The sequence below is a fragment of the Trichosurus vulpecula genome, chromosome 9 (assembly GCF_011100635.1).
Source record: "Trichosurus vulpecula isolate mTriVul1 chromosome 9, mTriVul1.pri, whole genome shotgun sequence".
Lineage (NCBI taxonomy): Eukaryota > Metazoa > Chordata > Mammalia > Diprotodontia > Phalangeridae > Trichosurus > Trichosurus vulpecula.
In genome coordinates, this window is record NC_050581.1 from 82,503,473 (window position 1) to 82,524,421 (window position 20,949).

The following is a 20,949-nucleotide window of genomic DNA, read 5'->3' on the forward strand; positions in this document are numbered from 1 at the left end:
AGCAAATGGGAGAGATGTATTTTTGGATTTAGGAGTCATCTGTGTGGAGATGAAAATTGAATTTGTGGGAGCAGATAAGATCACCAGAGGAGAATATAGAAAGAAAAGGGTCTAGGACAGAGCCTTGAGGGATGCCCAGATTTATGAAGAGGTAGGATGACACAATGAAAAGAACCAGAGTGATCAGACAAATGGAAAGAGGACCAGGAGAGAAGTGGTATGGAAGCCAAGGGAGAAGAGAGTATCTAGGGGAGGGAGTAGAATCTGAGTTGAAATTTTCTCATCTATAAAATGAGGGTAATAATACTTGCACTATTTGCTTTACAAGACTTATGAAGAAAAATGGTTTGCAAACCTTGGGTAAGTAGCATGGTATATGGGGAAAGAGTACTGGCTGTGGTTTCAGAGACTGAACTCAAATTTTGCCTTTGCCACTTCCTGCCCATATGCCCTTGGACAAGCCACTTAACTTCCTAGGCCTCAGTTTTCTTCTTTATAAAATAGTAATGTTGGACTAGATAGCCCCTGTGGTCCCTTCCACTTCTAAATTTATGATCCTATGTTATACAGTGTTATTTATTATTTTTGCTTCCTGCCCATAACCCTTGCAGCAATCTATTAGCTTTGCAAAAGAAAAAAAGTAATAACTTACAAACACGTGCGTGAGGATTTCGCTCTCATAACAATAAGATTTTATTCGATACTTTTATACACAATTTAATCTGAGGGTACTTGTTCACCAATTCAGGCACTCTTGTGCCTGCATCTTCCAGATGGCACCTTCCATTCTTCATCGTAGATACATTTGCCTTCATTTGGTGGAAAGTCTCATCAATTCTCAGTATACAACTGAGTTCTATTTCCTGTAATTGGAAAAGTATGCATTTTAACTTGGTATCTAAATAATTCCTGATTTGAAAAGACTATTTAAAAATCTAAAAGGCTCAAAAATGAAAAATGAAATCAAAGTAATTATTAAGAGTTATTTTACCCAATTATATTCCAATAAATTTAACAATGTAAGTGAAATGGAAGAATACTTACAAAAATATAAACTGCCTAGATTAAGAGAAGAGGAAATATCTAAATAAATTTGTTTTAGAAAAAGAAATTGAACAGGCCTCAAAAAAAGAAATTGAATGAACTTCCTAAGGAAAAAGCATCAGGACCAGATGGCTTTATAAGTGAGTTCTACCAAACATTTAAAATCACCTCATTCCAATGTTAAATAAATTATTTGGAATAATAGGCAAAGAAGGAGTCCTACCAATTCCTTTTATGAAACAAATATGGTAATGATACCTTAAACCAGGAAGAGCAAAATTGTACATTTTGACCAAGTGAGATTTATACGAGGAATGCGGAGATAGTTTAATATAAGGAAAATTATTAACATAATTGATTATGTCAATAACAAAAGTAACAAAAATCATGTAATTATATCAATAGATGCAGAAAAAGCTTTTGACAAAATGCAACACATTCCTATTAAAAACACTTGAAAGCATAGGCATAAATTGATTTTTCCTTAAAATGCTAAGAACATCTACCTAAAACCATCAGGAAGCATTATTTGTAATGGGGATAAGCTAGACACCTTTTCAATAAGATCAGAAGTGAAACAAGGATGCCCATTACTATTAATATTATTGGATATTGTATTAGAAATGCTATTAATAGCAATAAGAGAAGAAAAAGAAAGTGAAGAAATCAGAATGGGCAATGAGGTAAATAAAACTCTTTCTTTGCAGATGAAATGATAATATACTTGGAAAATCCTAGTGATTGAACTAAAAAACTAGGTGAAACAATGATTTTTTAGTAAAACAGCAGGATATAAAATAAAAACATATAAATCATTAGAATTTCTATATATTGCCAACAAAAACCTGCAAGGAGAGCTAATAAGAGATACCACATTTAAAATAAATGTAGACAGCATAAAATACTTGGGAGTATATCTGCGAAGACAAACCCAGGAACTAACTACATGAATACAAGTATAAAATACTTATACAAATAAAGTCAGATTTAAATTAGAGAAATATTAATTGTTCATGGGTGGGCACAGCCAATATGATAAAAATGACAATTATACCTAATTTATCTATTCAATTCCATCCCAATCAAATTACCAAAAAGTTATTTCATCGAGCTAGAAAAAAAAATAACAAAATTCATTTGGAAGAACAAGAGGTCAAGAATATTAAAGGAATCAAATTTTTAAAAAGTAAGGAAAGGAGGTCTAGCAGAACCATATCTTAAACTGGTAAGGTGGAAATTATCAAAACTATCTGGTACTGGCTAAGAAATAGAAAAGTGATCAGTAGAATAGAGTAGACATACTATATACACAGCAGCAAATGATTATAGTAATATTGTGTTTGACAATGTAAAGATTTAAGCTTTTGGGATAAAAAGTCACTATTTGGTAAAAAAAAAAAACTGTTGGGAAACTTGGTAAGCAGTCTAGCAGAAACTAGATATAGACCAATATCTTACACAATTTACCAAGATAAGGGCAAAATGGTTACATGATCTAGACATAAAGGGAGATATCATAAGTAAATTAGCAGAACATGGAACATATTACCTATCAGACTTATGGATAGGATAAGAATTTATGAACAAACTAGAGATAGGGAACATGGTGAGATGTAAAATGGATAATTTTGATTACATTAAATTAAAAAGTTTTTATACAAATAAAACTAATTTAGCCTAGAAGGAAAGCAGAAATTTTGGGGAAAAATTTATAGATAGTTTCTTGGATAAAGGTCTCATATCTCAAATATATATGGAAAGCTTTTTCAAATTTATAAGAATAGGATTCATTCCCCAATTGATAAATGGTCAAGGATATGAACAGGTAGTTTTTGGATGAAGAAATCAAAACTATATATACTCATATAAAATGCTCTAAATTATTATTGATTAGAGAAATGCAAATTAAAACAACTTTGAGATATCATCTCATACCTATTAGATTGGCTAAAATGATAGAAGGGGAAAATGATAAATGTTGGAGGGGTTGTGAAAAAATTGGGACACTAATACACTGTTGGTGGAACTGTGAACTGATCCAGCCATTTTGCAGAGCAATCTAGAATTATGCCAAAAGAGTAATTAAACTGACTATATCCTTTGACCTAGCAATACCACTATTACACCTGTTTTCCAAGGTGATCAAGGAAAAAGGAAAAGAACCTATATGTCCTAAAATATTTATAGGAGCCCTCTTTGTGGTGGCAAAGAACTGGAAATTGAGGGGATGCCCATCAATTGGGGAATGACTAAACAAGTTGTGGTATATGATTGTGATGGCATATTACTGCACTGTAAGAAATGATGAGCAGGTTGATTCCATGAAAAACATGGAAAGACTTGCATGAAATAATGATGAGTGAAATGAGCAGAACCAAGAGAATGTTCTAACAGCAATAGTGTTCAAAGAATAACTGTGAATGACTAAACAATTCTGAGTATTATAAATATTCAAATCAGCTACAAAGAGCCTGAAGATGCTATCTACCTCCAGAGAAAGAACTGATAAATAAAAGTATGCATGGTATGGTTTCACACACACACACACACACACCCCAAAAACCCTGATATATTTTAAATATATATTTACATACACACGCATACACATACAAATATATGTATTAGTATAACTATGTATATATCTGTGTCAAATGGCGGTCTTCTCTAGTGTGGGGTGGCAAGGGAGGAAGTGAAGGATGGAGACAGCTTGGAATTTAACATATAACAAAAAATAGAGCTGTGAAGTTATATACAGTAAATGAGTTTTCTTCCCTTACGGTCTTCCCTGCCAGGTTCCTATAAATGTGTGCCCATCCTTCACCGTAGATATTAAATACACAGGTAGGAGAGTATTATCTAGGTTTAATATGAGTATTGTGATGTATTTATCATTTATGCCTTTCCTTTAACATATTAGTAGCTATAGTATTATTTATTTTGTCTTATTCTTAAATAAATGGTTATGTTTAAGAAAAAATGTAAAAGGTTATCTTATATACTAGGATATGTATTTATACATACATACATATATGTATATATACATATATAACAAATACATGCCTACATATTATACAAAAATTAGGTAGTTTTTGACCAATGACAACAAAAATATAGTCACCTGTAAAGCTTCTAGTCCTGACTGTGCTGCTCCACACCTTCCTCTGTGCCTTAACAGAGTATTCTTCTCTGAATATGTCCCTTAGTATCAACCCTTTATTAGCTCTAAGAAAGTGCATTTGGGGGGTATCAGTAAAAAATACCTTAGAGTTCTTGAAAACAGGCACAGAGGTGAAATGCAAAGACCATTAAACCTAGACTCACCTTCAGTACACCTGCCGCCTGGGTCACTTTGGGCTAGCTACCCCCTCTTCTATTTTTGTGGCTTTATCAATGAGATTATACTTAGTCCTTTTCTCCCTGGGGATTTTGTGAAGACCAAGGCTGTACATTTTAAGGCATTGTCATGCTTCCACCTCCTCTGTGATGGAAATGGCCCCAGGCCCTGATTAGTTCCTGAATAATAGCATCACAAGCAGTTAATGAACACTTTGCTCTGGAGCTCACAGATTGGACAACAGGTCCCTGCCTTCCTAGCATAGAGCAAATGTAAATACCAAATTGTAACTGTTTCTTTTTTGCCCTGCAACCCTAAGGGTCTTCCCCTCCCAGTTTTTTTTTTTCTGACTTTTGATTAAAGGCCATCCCTTGATTAACTTCTTAAAGAGGCCTATTCACTGAATGGGCGTTACCTCACTCAAAGTGAGAACCTGAAAAGACCTAGCCGGAAGGGCCAGGGTCTCCCAATGCATCCTGGGCCATCTCCAGTTGTCCTGGTGAATATCAGGCCACTGGACCCAGATGGCTCTGGAGGAGAAAGTGAGGCTGGTGACCTTGCAACAGCTCTCCCTCACTCAAATCAAAGTCAACTGCAAGTAATGTCATCATTTCCCTGATGTCTTTGTCCTCTTCGAGAATGAAGGACAAACACAACTACAACAACCCGTTTTGACCCGGCTTTACCAAAGCAGACCTTTCCAGGGCTAATCGGGTACTATACCGGAAGCAGAGGAGTAAGAAGCATTCCCCCATCCCCTCTTAGAACGAGGTAGCATATACAGAGTAGATGCCTATTTCTGTACCTATTTTCAATAAACTCCTGTGAACGGGCAAAATTCATGAAGACTTGCTCCAGGGAGATCTGACTGACGGAGTAGTCTTCCAGTTCATATTGCTCTTTGTTTTTCTCCAAGATACCAAACACCTATGGGGCAACAAACAGTAACTGTTAATAAAGCTTTCTGCGAGTTTTGAGGTTTCTGAGTTTTTGGTTCCTAAGTATTTCAGGCAACAAAAGTTAAGGCACTGGAAAGGAAGGGGTCTTAGAAAGAAAAAGGGCTTTTTGCATCTTTGCTGAATAAAAAGTATGAAAATACTAGCCCCAGAACCCTTAAATGTGGAAGGAAGCAGAGATGAAAAGTCTCCCAGAGGTTCTGGACCTTGGCCTGCTGTAACCTCCAGGCTTGTAAAGTCCTTCATGTCATATATCTTGAGAGAATTAGGGCCCTTATTGCTACAGTGAGTGTTGGAGAAGTGCAGAGAAAAGTAATGTATAAGAGGATAACAGGTGGAAGTATTTTCACCCAAGAAGGGTCAAGGGTTCCCTGTAGAGCAGGCTGTCATGTTTCCAGATATCCAGTTCAAACACTAGATCACGTGTTCTCCGTGAGGGTGGAACCTTTCTTCTTGTCCCCTTCCTTAGAGGCAGAGTTAGGATGTTGGCCCCTGTGAGGTCTGCTCTCCTTACTTACCTTTGCCCAGCTGAAGTCCTTGCTAGGCAGGTGGTAGTGAACCATTCTTTGGTGCTCATCCTCTAGGACACTGCCTGACAAAGAGGAAGAGATGTTGCCAGTGAGGGATGGGGTGTGGAGAAGGCCATTTCTTGGCAGATTTATTTATCAATCTAGTTTAATAGGTAAAACCAATTCAATTATTCATGACGCTTGAGGGAAGCATAGGTGTGGATAATACAAAACAGCAGATATTTTTAAATAAGAACAGTAATAGCTTATTTATCCAGTAATGTTGAAGGTGAATTTTCCAGTTGTTGAAGTTTAACTTTTTAAAAGATAAAACTTAGAACATTTAAACATTTATTGATTAAATTTTTTTCTAAAGCACACTATACCTTTCTCTATCTTATTAAATGGACTATACTCAACATAATTAATATCCTTGATTATTCAGGGTCAATCTGGACATCAGTTACTGTGACACATTAAAGATGTAGCCGTAGCTAAAGATGGAGAGGGTGCTAGAGATAAGGATGCATGGGTACCCATCCCAGCAGCAGCCTTAGAACTTGCTTTCTTGAAGAAGTCTCTATTATTTTTGTTTATTTTTTGCTCATTTGCCACCTCTTCTCACAAAAGGTGGTGTGAAGCATACACAGCTGTATCATCTCCTGGCCTTCTCTTTCTGCAAAATTAATTAGTGACTCAAGGCTCAGCATTCTCTCTTCTCAAGTGGTTTTTCTTATTCTCTAGAAAGAAAATCATCTTTGCTGTGAATTGTACTTTGATTTGCTAGCAAGTACCTTTTTAACCATGAGCTATCCTTTCTGCATCAGTAACACAGTGAACTTTATACTCACTCTTATATCATTTAGACTTTTGATGGTGTGTGAAGCAAGGTATACTTCATTTTGAGAATTCATGACAGACTATCTTAAATGGGGCTTACTCCAAACCCTATATATTCTCCATTCTGAGAGAAAAAGATGATACTTTCACAGACAAGATATAGGTTGCAATTTTCTCTAAGTTCCCCTTGAAGTCCAAGTTTGAACAGAATTCTAGGCACAAGGAACACTAAAAAAATGTCTTTAATTGTTGTAAAACAATTGAAAGTCCTATATAGGAGACCTGGTTATTATGGCTAAATTTGATGTGAAATCTATTCTGTAGCATATTCTGAACATCCGGAACCATAGGTAAATCAGCAAAATAGTACAGGAGGCAGGAAGATGACAAAAGATATTTCCAGAAACTAAAGCTGCTTCCTCAGGATGTACTCTATGACTGTATAGGAATAAAAGAGCTTTTCAATTTGGTTAAATTAAACTCAATCCAATCCATTCTAATCAATCCAATAAACCACATAAGGCTATTTGCTCAAACAGTGCAGAGTTGTTCTAGTTATCTGTCTGTGGCTGACTCTTTTTCCAATTAAACTTCTCATAGTTCTCAGGAGTGTATTCACTCTCTCTCCTGTCTTCTTCCTTTTTTCCTACTAATTTCTCTTGATTCCTTGTCCTGCTGCTTTTCCTCCTTTTCAGCTTTTGTGCCAGATGGCATGTCTTTCATCACCTGTACCAACCAATAAAGATTTTCTTCCTTCTGGTTAGCAAACTGACCAACCATATTGGATGTTCATTTCTTCTCAGCTATTTTTAACTTACTCATTGCTCAGGAGCTGGCCCACTGCTAACTAAGATGCTTTAAAAAGTAACAGCTCTACTAGCATCCCTTTGTCTGGTTAGCAGTCCCAGATGGGTGTAGAAATCAAAGAGCAGGTTAGGTTTAAATTTATAGTTTCCCATGATTGAGATCACCAGAAGGCTAACCTCAAGAGAAATGAGGAATCACAATATGTCTTTTTGCTTTGGAAGAGTTGGTTGTTTTTCTGGGAAAAGATTTATGTTCCCAATGATGCTTGGCTTCTGCTTGTTGTGTTCCTTGATAGCATGCTGGTCAGCCAGAAAATGCAGAAAGGGTGTGTTTGGTGGCAGATGAAAGTCAACCTGGGATTTAAAACTAACCAAAGCTAAACAGCACTTGGATGAGTAAGAAATAATTAAGGATATGAAAATATCAAAATAATTAAGAGACTCTAGTTATATTCATAAGAATGTGAAAATGCTCAAAGGGAACAGCTGCTGAAGGGGGTCCAGTTAGAGCCTCCTACACCATTCTTCTTTTTCAGGAGCATCCCAGGTCAAAATGGCCAGTTAGGGGGTTACATAGGGAAGATTTTTGCCTCTTGGGGACCAATCTAGTTTACCTGGGAATGTCTCTTTGATGAACAGCTTGAATTCCTCCATGTTGTCCTTTTGGATGTCACTTTTGACCTTGGCCAGCAGAGTATATCCACTCCCAAACTTGCTTTTGAGGTGCTGTGGGCTGCCTATGCATTTGAACTGCCCATTCACCATGATAGACAGCCTGGTGCATAAAGCCTCACACTCTTCCATGCTGGAGAGACAAGAGACCAGGAGGAAGAAGCACTGAGACACCCCTTGCAAAACAAGGTAGTCCTGGCACTTGGCCGGGATTGGTAAATGGTGACACTGGAAGAGTCAAAAGCACTTGACGAAAAAGGAACAAATACATAAATATGAGGTGTTTCTTCTCTGTTCTCTCTCCCTCTCTAGCACCACCTCCCCCCACCTCCCATGCCATTCCAGAGCACATAATTTCATAGAAAAGGTATGCTCAATATTAGAAGAGCCTGAGATTTTTCCCCTCCAACCCAAAAGTTTCCTTGTCTAACAGCTCAGCTTCCCTCCCTACAATTCAAAGGTCTCAGAAATACAAATAAAGACAATAATCCATGTTTGCAGCCCTTATTTCTCATGACAGTTTTTGCCCTGCCCTCCAAAGAACTGAATAAAACATGGGCCCTACCTATGAGAGGTGATGACAATGGCTTTTCCAGATTCACGACTCCGTGTCACTGTATCCCAGAGGAGGCGTCGGGCTACGGGGTCCATGCCTGTGGATGGTTCATCCAGAAAGACGACTGAGGGCTCTCCAAGCAGGGCAATACCAGTGCTCAGTTTACGCTTGTTGCCACCACTATGTGGAAAGGAAGACAAAGGAAGAAGGAGATAGCCATTATCTATCTAGGAGAATCAATTTCTTGCTTCTATGATAGAACAAAGGAGAGACATATAAGGCAAATCCTTAAGGATCACATTAGGAACCCTGAAAATGGTGAATCATGAATTTATAGCTCCCTACAGAGTAAGCCTATATTAATTACAATAAAATCAAAGGTCATTGAACATTGAAAAGTCAAAGCAAGTATAACCTAATGGAGATGAATTAGGGAACGGGACTGAGAGAGTAACACAATAGATACAATGCTTGACATGGAAGTCAAGAGATCTGATTTTGAATCCTGCCTCAGACATTTACTAGCTACTCAGACTGTGACTATAGGCAAGTCGTTAACCTCTTTTAATCTCAGTTTCCTCATCTGAAAAATTAAGGAGTTGTACTCAATGGCCTTTAAGGTCACCATCAGCTTTAAATATATGATCCTATGGTCAGTTAAAATTGTTGGAGAATAATAAATATGACTATAAATAAAGGACAATCAAAAGATATAATGCATTTAGACCTTCAGAAAGCCCCTGACAATGCTCTACGTCAAAGATTTTTTAAAAATACAGCAATTACAAAATCAAAAAGACTATTTTGTGATGACTGGGAAATAGGTTATCAATGATAGGGATAAATGGGCAAATGTCTTAATGGAGTGGTATAGACAGGGGGATTCCTTAAAGATTGCTGCTGGAATTTGTCTTACATTTTAATAAATAATTTGTAAAACAAGTCATATGGTCTAATGTTTAAATTTGTAGATGATTCTGTTTCTGTGGAGTAAACAAAAGTTTACAGAAAAGTGACAACTACTCTGAGATTGTGAGACAATAACAGGGAGCTTATCAGATACCTCAGAATGTTTTGTTTTTGTTTTTAGGCAATTGGGGTTGACTTGCCCAGGGTCACACAGCTAGTAAGTGTCTGAGACCAGATTTGAACTCAGGTCCTCTTGACTTCAGGAGTATCTTTTGATGTTGGAGGTATGCATTATGGGTCATCATCTCTGTTGGTCAAACTTGAAAGTTCCAAGCTGTTATTCTTCTTTGGCCATAATCATAAAGATTACTGGAGGAAAAAGAGAGAACTCTATGCTATCCTTTTTTAAGGATAGGGGAGACATGGATTTGTTTGTATGAAGCACAAAAGAAGCCAGTATGTAGGGAGAGACTGAAGATTAGCAAGAAAGTGGAGATGATAACAGGAGGTAATCTGCTGGAGAAGATGACAGGGGATGAGACAACTGAAGAAGGCAAGAAGGATCACCTATTCATCAGAGAGAAGATTGGAGGAAGAGATAGTGGGGGATGGTACAGGAGAGATATGAGATGGGGGAAAGAGGGAGCTCTTGGCAAATGGTTTCAATTATTCCTATAAAGTACGAAGCAAGGTCCTCAGCTGAGAGAGTGAAAGGAGGGGTGATGTGGGATAGAAAATTGATTAGGGAGAAGTAAGATTGCCTTGCTACAAGTGAGGGTCTAGTTGAGGTTAGATAACATGATATTTTGGTGGGACCCAGTCATCAGTTCTTTCAGCTACATTGAGTAGCAGCTAGGGAGGATCAAAGCAAGTAGGGAGTAGGAGTAATCCAGGGATGGGGTTTTGTGAGATATGATCATCAATAGGACAAGGGAATAAAGGATTCAAGAATAGAGGATAGCATAGAGTTGATTTGGTTCACCAGGTGGTTGATATTGGGGCTAGGGAAAAGGCAATGGCCTCAGAAAGTACTGATGGAGCAAGGAATAGTTTACTTGTCAGATTTATGGAGAACAGAAGAATTCATGACCAAACAAGAGATAAAGAACATTATGAAATGCAAAATGGATAATTCTGATTACATTAATTGAAAAGTTTTTACACAAACAAAGCCAATGCAACCAAGATTAGAAAGGAAGCAGAAAACTGGGAAACAATTTTTACAATCAGTGTCTCTGATAAAGGCTTCATTTCTCAAACATATAGAGAACTAATTCGAATTTATAAGAATACAAGTCATTCTCCAATTGATAAATGGTCAGAAGATATGAACAGATAGTTTTCAGAGGAAGAAATTAAAGCTATCTATAGTCATATGAAAAAATACTCTAAATCACTATTGATTAGAGAAATGCAAATCAAAACAACTCTGAGGTACCACATCACACCAATCAGATTGTCTAATGTGACAAAACAGGAAAATGATAAATGTCGGAGAAGATGTGGGAAGATTGGAACACTAATGCATTGTTGGTGGAGTTGTAAACGGATCCAACTATTCAGGAGAGCAATCTGGAACTATGCCCAAAGGCATAGTGCATACCCTTTGACCCAGCAATGCCACTTCTAGGTCTGCATCCCAAAGAGATGCTAAAAATGGGAAAAGGACCCACATGTACAAAAATATTTTGTAGCAGCTCTTTTTTGTGGTGGCCACAGATTGGAAGTTGAGGGGATGCCCATCAACTGGGGAATGGCTGAACAAGTTGTGGTATATGAATGTGATGGAATACTATTTTTCCATATGAAATGACGAGCAGGTAGACTTCAGAAAAACCTGGAGACTTACGGGGAACTGATGCTGAGTGAAGTGAGCAGAACCAGGAGACCATTGTAAATAGTAACAGCTACATTGTGTGATGACCAACTTTGATAAACTCAGCAATGCAAGGATCTAAGATAACTCCAAAAAACTCATGTTGGAAAATGCTATCCACATCCAGAAAAAGAACTATGGAGTCTGAATGCAGAACAAAGCATACTATTTTGTCTCTCTTTTTTGTTGTTGTTTCTTCTTTCTTGTAGTTTCTCCCATTGGTTCTAATTCTTCTTTACAACATGACTAATGGAAAAATATGTTTACTATGAATGTATATGTATAGCCTATATCAGATTGCATGCTGTCTTGAGGAGGTGAAAGGGGAGGGAGGGAGAGGAAATGTGGAACTCAAAATCTTATGGAAGTGAATGTTGAAAACCAAAAATAAATTAAAAAAGAGTTGAAAGAAAAAGAAATAGGACAATAGGATGTACAAAAATATTTCTAACAGTTTTTTTTGTGGTGGTAAAGAATTGGAAATTGAGGGGATGTTAATCAATTGGAAAATGACTGAACAAATTATGGTATGTGATCATGATGGAATATCCTTGTGTTAGAAGAAAGGAGCATTGTTGTTTCAGAAAACCTGGGAAGGTCTATATGAATTGAGGCAACATGAAGCAAGCAGAATCAGGAGGTCATTGTTCACAATGTGTATAGCATTGTACATGTTGTACAGCAATATTGTAACAATGATCAGCTCTGATCCAATACAATAATTCAAAACAATTCCAGAGGACCCATGATGAAAAACCTATCCACCTCTAGAGAAAGAACTGATGAAGCCTGAATGTAAATTGAAGCATTTTTTTTCCTTTTATTTTTCTTGCTTTTTTTGTTTTGTTTTTACATGGCGTATATGGAAATGTGTTTTGCATGACTTCACATGTATAATCTATATCATATTTCTTGCCTTCTTATTGGGTGGGGGAAGGGCTGAAGAGAGGGAGAGAATTTGAAACTCAAAATTTTAAAAAATGTTAAAAATAAATAAATGATAATTTAAAAAGCACTGAGGGTAGAAAGATTGGAGGTTATGGTGAGGATGAAGAATAGGGTTGGAGTAACAAGGCAGAGTAAAAGATGGAATGATAAAAGAGAGAAAAGGCCTTTGATTTTGTGTTTAGGCTAAGGAAGCGGCTTCAAAGAGAGATGATCAAAAGTGTAGGGCCTATGGATAGGACTGATAATACAAGATTGACCGAAATAATTTAGAAATTAGGCACATGACCTAAAGCTATGATTGGGCCTGTTGAAATATGAGTAGCAAGAAAAATCCCCCAGTTACTTAGAGTTGATGCAGTTGTCTAAAATGTTGGACAAAGAGGTTAGTTGGAGGCAACAAAGGTTTGCCCCAAGTGGCTCTAAGACATCTCAAATATGGGCCATGGAGATCAAAGGAGAGGTCAATCCAGATCAACTAGAACTCATTATAGAAGCTTGGACCAAGGCTAATGGAAGATGGACCAGTGTGCAGAGTTACTCCTACTGGAGGGACAAAAGGGAAATGTTTGAGATCTGAGGTTGAAGTGGCTCTTGTCAGGAACAGTATTAAGAATGCAGCCAAAGTGGATGACCTATGATTTATTACAACTCTGGACAAGATAGGCACATGCATGCTGGTATTCTTGAGAGAATATAGTCCTGCTTTTTCCAGAAGCTTAAGTATACAAGAATGACATCTGGAAGTTGAAATGAGGGCTATGTCAGGCTGCTTAAAAACTTAAACTGTGCACAACCAGGCTTCCTGGATCCTTTCTACCTTAAGCTCATAGGACTTAGGTACAACAAAATCAATTTCATAAGTATAAAATGAGGGCAGGAGGTGCCCAGACAGCCGTTGTTTTAGAAAAGATACAGAGGTTTTAGTGGCCTGCAAGCTCAACATGAGTCTGTAGTGTTGTATGGCAGCCATAAAAACCTTATGTAATCTTGGGTTGCATTAAGAGGGTTAGAATATTCTTTTGGAAACCTCCTTACAAAATGACATGGAACCATTCATGGCTATTCCTTGAGTCTGGCCATTTAGCTAATTCTAAATCCATCTAGCTATATCTAGTTTATGTTTCTCTGTTTTCTCCACAAGAATGGTATAAAAAGTATTTTATTAAATGCTTTGCTGAAAGCTGGGTAAATGACATCTAAAGTATTTTTATCTACCAGTTTAGTCATAATGTTGAAAAAGGAAATGAGACTAGTCTGGCATGACCTGCTCTTGGTGAAGCTATGCAGCTCTTTGTAACCCTTATTCCTTTTCTAGATGTTCACCATTCATCCCTTTAATGATCTGATTTATAATTTTCCAGGAATTAAAGTCATGTTGGTCTAAAGTTTGCAGATTTTTCTCTTCCTTTTTTAATTAATTATTTTTTTAAAAAAGAAAGTTGGTCCCTATGTCCTCCAGTCCCTGTGGGAGAACTCTTTTGCTTTCCCAAAGCAAATCTCTTCTATATATTTCATATATCACAAATATATTTTAACTATGAACTTCTATTATGGTTTATTTTTTTTTGAAGTATACACAATATCTCAAAAGATCATAACAACATTGCCTTTCTGAACTTGTTTTGTTTCTTCTATGTATTTTAAAAAATGTTTTGCTGATGCTTTTTTGTATCTATTATCACTAGAAGTCCTCTCTTGAAACAAATATCGTCAAGCAGAACAAATCCACACCTTGCCAGGTCTGAAAATGAGCATTTTGAACAACTAGTTCCATTACCTTTCTGCCAAAAAGGTGTGAGTGTGTGTGTGCGCACTAGTCTTATTGCTAGTCTTCTTAAGTCATGATTGGTCACTGCATTTATCAATAAAACAATAAACCATTTGTAACATTTGCCGATTTCTGAGGTATAAGTGCTCACATTGTAAATTTAATAATTAGCCCTCATTAGCCAGTTCAAATTGGCTCCAGCACACCCCTGGCTCCTTGCCGTCAAGGAGCTTACATTCTAACAGGGGAAGGCAACAAATAAAAACAAAATCAAAAAGGTGAGGAAAAGAAGGTGCCAATTTGGAGTGGAGAAAGATGTCTAGAAAGTCAGAAAGGTGTCTAGAGTGTAGAGAGAACAGAAGAGGGATGAAGGAAAGAACATAGCCAGTTTGAGCATTTTCCTTAAAATGGAGGTTCTAGGAGGAAGTGACCAATTAGAGGAAGAGACCATAGTGGTAGAGTAATTTTCCAGGGTAAGAAGGCCACAGGGGAAGAGTGAAGTTCCAGGATGAAAAAGATGTTTCTAGTAAGTACTTGGGATATGGAAATTTTCTCCTAAGGATTGCTTTATTATAATTTTTATTGAGCTGTGGTTAGTAAAGGATGTGTTTAATGTTGATCTTGCCATCACCCATAGACATAGCAACTCTATGTTCGAGAATTCTGAAATCTCCTTCTCTGACCATAATCTATCAGCTTTTCCTTCCCTCTCTTCCTTCCCTTACATAATTCTACTCTTCATCTGCGTTATGACCTGCATTATGATCTGTTGACCTCTCAGTTTTCTCACAGGCCATCTGCCCATGTACTAGCTACTTTCTCCTGTTCTCTCTGCCATGACCTCTTGATGAAACAGTTCAACTCTATACTGTCTTCCTCTCTTGAATCCCTAGTCCCCTTTTCATACTGCTGAATATGTCCAGCCAAGCCTCAGTCTTGAATCACTATTTATTACCTTTGCTCCTACATACATGCTGCTGAACAAAAGTGGAGAAGACCACGCAACTGCTCTGAATGGGCCCACTACAAATTTATGTTACATAACCTCAACTGGGCTCTCTCACTGCTACTAGGCAATCCTATTATACCTCCCTTATCAACTTACTTTTCCACTCTCTACAACAGCTCTTCTAAACCTTTTCATCCCTCCTTAAACTTCCGATGGCTCCTCGAGCTGAGAACCATGCCACATATTTTATGGAAAAAAGTGAGGTCATTTGCCACGAGCTCCCTCTTCTTCTTCTATTACTCAAGTGTCTTCTTCTACTTTCTCCTTCACCCATCTCACATAATGAATTAGCCTTTCTCTTTACTAATGTGAACTCCTCTATTTGTTCAAATGATTCCATTCTATCCTGTCTTCTCTAATAGACTGACTCCTCTGTCATCCCCATTCTTTTACTTATTTCTAATCTCTCCCTCTCTACTGACTCATTTTCTACTATCTATAAACATGCCCATGTCTCCCCTACTCTGAAAAAAACCCTCACTTAACCTTTCCATCTCCACTGACTATTGGCCTATATCTCTTTTGCCCTTTGTGGCCAAACTCCTCAAAAAGGCCATGTACAAAAGATGCCTCCACTTTCCCTCCTCTCGCTCTCTTCTTAACTCCTTATAATCCAGCTTCTGACCTTATCATTGTGATGGAATCCTAATAAAGCTGCCCCCAGCCCTAATATTATAACTTCCTTATAGGCCCCACTGAACAGCAGACCCTCTTCATCGACCAAGCCACTTACCCCCCCCCCCCCCCACTCAATAGCCTAACATCTTTGTATATGCCTCACTGCTCACTAGAACAACAGGTTTGTCCATGAACTTGTAGTTCTCACAGAAACAGCAGGCATGTCCAAGTGATGGGTTCTAGCTAGGCACTGCCCCCAGACCCATTCTTCATATTTCCCACAGAAATAGCAGGTGTGTCCATGCACTCAACCACAACCACATCCATCTAGCCTTAGACAGGACCACAATACTCAGCCAATCAGAAAGCAGCACCACCAGGATGCCCAAGAAGGATGTGGACCCCAAAACAATAGAAGGAACTTTCCCTAAGTAGGCACCTGTGCAGTAATAGTAAAGAACTGACCTAGAGTGAACTTGTGCTGTAGATAGGCTTATTATAATATGATTATCATGCATATGTACAGCCCCAAATGGGTTTTTCTGTATGCATTGTGGGTAATTGCATGAGCAGTTCCACTGTGGCTGGGACCCCTCCTCCATTACCTAATCCCTTAACAAACTCCTCCTGCCCTTTTAATATTAATCATGTTCCTATATTCTATGTAAATTTTGATTATGTAATCAGCATCTTTACCCTATAAAAATCCATCTTGCTTTCTCTGAAGTTGCTGGTTCCTCTTGGAACTTAGCCTGTTTCATGAGAAGCATCAATCTCAATAAATGCCTCTACTTGGATCAGAGGTGGTCTGAATCTGAATTCTTTGAGATGGTGCCCACCACATCATAAAACCCCAACAGTTTTTGGCACGCACAGAGAGTAAGCTGTAACAATTCCACAGAAACTGATCTCTTCAAAACTACTAACGATAACTTAGTTGCCAAATCCAATGGCTTTTTCTCAGTCTTCATTCTCCTTGACCCCTCTGTAGCTTTGACACTGTTGATCACTCTCTCCTACTTGATACTTTCTTCTGTCTAGGTTTTTGAGACACTCCTTTCTCCTGCCTTTCTTCTTACTTAATCTGACTGCTCCTTCTCTCCTGCTAGAGCCTCCACCAAATCATGTCCTCTAACCACAGGGGTCCCTCAGGGTTCTGTCCTGGAACCTCTTTATTCTCCCCCTATACCAGTTCACCTGGTGATCTCCTAGGCTCCCATGGATTTAATTAGCCTCTATGTCGATGATTCTCAAATCTATCTTTTCTCCCCAATCTCTCTACTGACCTCCATTTTCCAATCTCCAGTTGCCTTTCAGGCATCTCAAAATAGATGTCCAAAAGACATTTTAAACTCAGTATGTCCAAAACAGAACTCATTCTCTTTTCCCCTAACAACCCTGTCTCTCTTCACCTTCCTTGTAAAGGGCAATACCATACTCCTAGTACCTCATGCTTACAACCTAGGAGTCATCTTGGATTCCTCACTGTCTGTCACCACCCTTATCCAAGCTGTTGCCAAGGCCAGTTGATTTTAGCTTTGCGACATCTTGATATCCTCTTCTCTCCTCTGACACTGCCATCATTCTATTGTAGGCCCATATCCTCATGCCTGAATTACTGCAATAGCTTGCTGATGGGTCTGCCTGACGTAAGTCTTTCCCCATTCCAATCTATCCTCTATTCATCCACTAAAGTGATTTTCCTAAAACACAGGTCACCCCCTATTCAATAAACTCCAGTGGCTTCCTATTGTTTCCAGGAGCAAATAAAAAATGTTTTGTTTGGCATTCAAAGCCTTTCATAACCTAGCCCCATTGTATCTTTTCAGTCTTCTTATACCTCGTGCTTTTTTTTTAGTTTTTTTTTGGGGGCAGGGCAATTGGGGTTAAGTGACTTGCCCAAGGTCACACAGCTAGTAAATGTGTCAAGTGTCTGAGGTGGCATTTGAACTCAGGTCCTCCTGACTCCAAGGCCGGTGCTCTACTCTCTGTGCCACCTAGCTGCCCTTATACCTTACTCCCGACATGTACTCTTCCATCCAGTGACACTGGCCTGCTGGGTGTTGCCAAACAAGACACTCCATCTCTCAGCATTCTCTCTATCCCCCAGGCCTGGAATGTTCTCCCTCCTGACCTCTATTGACTTCACTGGCTTTAAGTCTCAACTAAAAAACACCTTCAATGAGAAGTCTTTTCCAGCCCTCAGTTAATTATCTCATATTTACCCTGTGTATAGTATGCTTTGTATGTATTTGTTTGTATGTTGTCTCCCCAATGAGACTGTAAATTCCCTGAAGGTAGGGACTACATTGCCTTTTTGTATCCCCAGCACTTAGCACAGAACCTGGCAAACAGTAGGTACTTAATAAATGTTTATTGATTGATTGTCCTGGGATAGTGACCTGGGTCATATATGTTTCCATGCTAATGACATCAGGGCAGCTAAGCTGTGGGAATAGAAAGCAGAAAGTATGGGCAAAAGTCCTAAGATTTCTACTGGCCTCTATTTCACCCTGGGGCTACCTAAAGCAAGCAGATAAAAGCAGGAGAAGCAAAGTTTCTAGGTTAGTGAACGTAAGGTTGGTTCATTCTATAGCTGTTGCAGAACTGATTCTCCTAGAAAGCATAGTACCTGTTGCACAGGAGAAGGGAAAGAGAAAGGAATAAGAATCTATATAGTGCTTACTATATACCAGAACTGTGCTAAGTGCTTCTAACATATTATTTCATTTGATCCTCACAACCCTGGGAAGTAGGTGCTGCTAAGATCCCCATTTTACAGTTGAGAAAACTGAGGCTGAGGTTAAGTGACTTGTCCAGGGTCACATAACCAGTAAGTGCCTGAGGCTGAATTTGTCAGGTCTTCCTGACTCCACACACTGTGCCACTTAGCTGCCTGCTTTCAATAAATAAATGTTTGTTGACTGACTGACCAGTTAGAAGAGCCAGTGAGCCAGTGAGGCCTCTTTTTAGTGAAGCAATGTAACTCCAAATACTTGTTTCCTGAGTGCCTGTTATGTGTAAAGAAGTATGCTAGGCCATGCAGAACTTCTTGGTTTAGACCTGTAATTTCACCTGTGCAGACCACTCCCAGCGCAGAACTCCACTAATGAACACCGGCAACTTAGCTGTAACTTAAGAGTTGAACAGACTCGAAAAGTGACTGCCTGTGGTCTCAGAGCTAGGAGGTGCCTGAGGAAGGCCTTGGGCCTGTATCTTTCTTATCTTATGGCTGGCCCTCTATCCACTATGCCTAGCTTCCTCTGGCTGAACAACGGAAATATTGTGTCAAAAATGAAGCAGTTCCTGTCCTCAAGAAACTTACATTCTACTGTGTTAATACCACATGTAAACAGATAATGAAATTTGTGGAAGAAGAAAGCACTTAACAACTGGAGAGAACAATAAAGGCTTTATGTAGGTGGCACCATTTGAGATGAGCTCTGAGAGAAGCTTGAGATTCTGAGAGGTAGAGTTGAAAAGAGTGTATTTGAAGCATGGCGCTTCAGGACTGCAAGGATATGGGAGTAGAATGGAATGTTGATTTGAGGTAACAACTAATAGGCCACCTTGACTGGGATATAGAGTGTGTGGAGAGGCATAGTACTGGAAAGGTATCTGGGAACCAGATTGTGGAGAGCTTTAAATTCGAGGCATTTTATCCTAGAGATAATAGAAAGCCACTGGAAGTTTCTGGATGGGGTAATGACATGGCTTTATCAACCTGCATCTTACGAATATTATAATGGCATCTATGGGGGAAATGAACTGGAGAAGCAAGAGACTGGAAGCTTCAAGGACAGCATTTAAGAGGCTCCTGAAGTAGTCCTGGTGAAAGATGGTGGAGATTTAGAGATAAAAGAGATACTGTGAAGACTGAACAAACTTGACTTGGTAATTAATTGACAAAAGACTAAAATAAAGAGTCGAAGATGATACTGAAGATGGGAATCTGAATGAGAGCAGGATCAGAGAAGCTAAGGGAGAGATGAATATCCATTTGAAGAGGGTGGCTGACAGTTTCAAAAGCTGCAGAGAGATCAAGTAGACCTGAGAAAAAAAGCCATTTGATTTATTAGTTAAGAGATCATTGATAACATCAGTTGAGTGGTAAGTTTGGAAGCTAGATTCTAAGGGTTGAGAAGTGAGCAGAAGGTGAGGAAATATAGGCAATTAATTTAGACAGCTTTTTTTGGATTTGTCCATGAAAGTGAGAAGAGCTACAGCATGATAGCTGGAGGGGCTGGCAGGGTCAAGTAAACGGTTTTTTTTTTTTTAAGGATGGTAGAGACCTGGAAATATTTGCTAGCAGCAACAAAGGTAGTAGATAAGGAGATAGTGAAGATGAGAGAGAGTGAAGCAATGCTTTAAGGGATAAGTTTATGGACGTGGAAGGAGGAGATAGAATCAAGGGAACAAATAGAGGTGCTGGTCTAGGCAGAGAAGGATCATCTCTCTTCCTCATACGTTGGAACAAAGAGAAAATGAAGTATGATGTAGAGAGGCTTTGAGAAATGGAACAGGAGAGAGGCAAATTATAGAAAAAAGGCTTCTGTTTTCCTTGTGGCTCTGTGTTCCATTGTGAAGGGTACCTCATAGGACAAATCTTTTTGTGTAGCTCTGTAGCCTAGTTAGAGACTGAGTTCAGATAAGATCAAAGGGACTGGAAGGATGAAGCTGTGTCATAAGAGCAGGAATAATATAATCTTGATAAGACTTTGTGAGTCATTTGCTCAAGAGAGCATTTGCTAGATGCCATGGATTCCTGACAATACTTCAATACCTGAGGTGACTCACTTACTCCTTAATCCCTAATCCTGAAAATAAGATGCTTGCTTGTTAAAAGAAAAGGGCATAGAAGAGGGGATGGGAAAGTACAGTGTTGCACCTGTAGGTTTTGATGAGTTTGTCTGAGTGGGGCTCTAGAAGCAACTCCTGCAGCACATCCTTTACAAGGCTATTAATGTAGCGCTCAGGGATGCCACGGAGCCGGGCATACATGACCAAAGTCTCTCGTCCTGTCATGTGGTCCAGTAACGCATCAAACTGAGGGCAGTAACCAATGCGCTGTCGTACCTGAAATGACAGCAGAGACTCAGGCAAC

The 20,949-nt window shown here is 38.7% G+C and overlaps 1 protein-coding gene across 1 annotated transcript in view; it reads right to left on the reverse strand.

Annotated features, from left to right (window-relative positions):
- Window positions 1-664: 664 nt before the first annotated feature.
- Window positions 665-20,949, reverse strand: part of LOC118831416 (ATP-binding cassette sub-family A member 3-like) — a 183,452-nt gene continuing 163,167 nt past the window's right edge. Inside the window, exons 27-32 of the mRNA XM_036738755.1 lie at window positions 20,734-20,921; window positions 8,727-8,897; window positions 8,104-8,294; window positions 5,853-5,926; window positions 5,184-5,305; window positions 665-863 (exon numbers count right to left, since the gene is read on the reverse strand). Coding sequence (XP_036594650.1) covers window positions 857-863; window positions 5,184-5,305; window positions 5,853-5,926; window positions 8,104-8,294; window positions 8,727-8,897; window positions 20,734-20,921 — 753 coding nt within the window. The 3' untranslated portion in view covers window positions 665-856. The remainder of the gene's footprint in view (window positions 864-5,183; window positions 5,306-5,852; window positions 5,927-8,103; window positions 8,295-8,726; window positions 8,898-20,733; window positions 20,922-20,949) is intronic.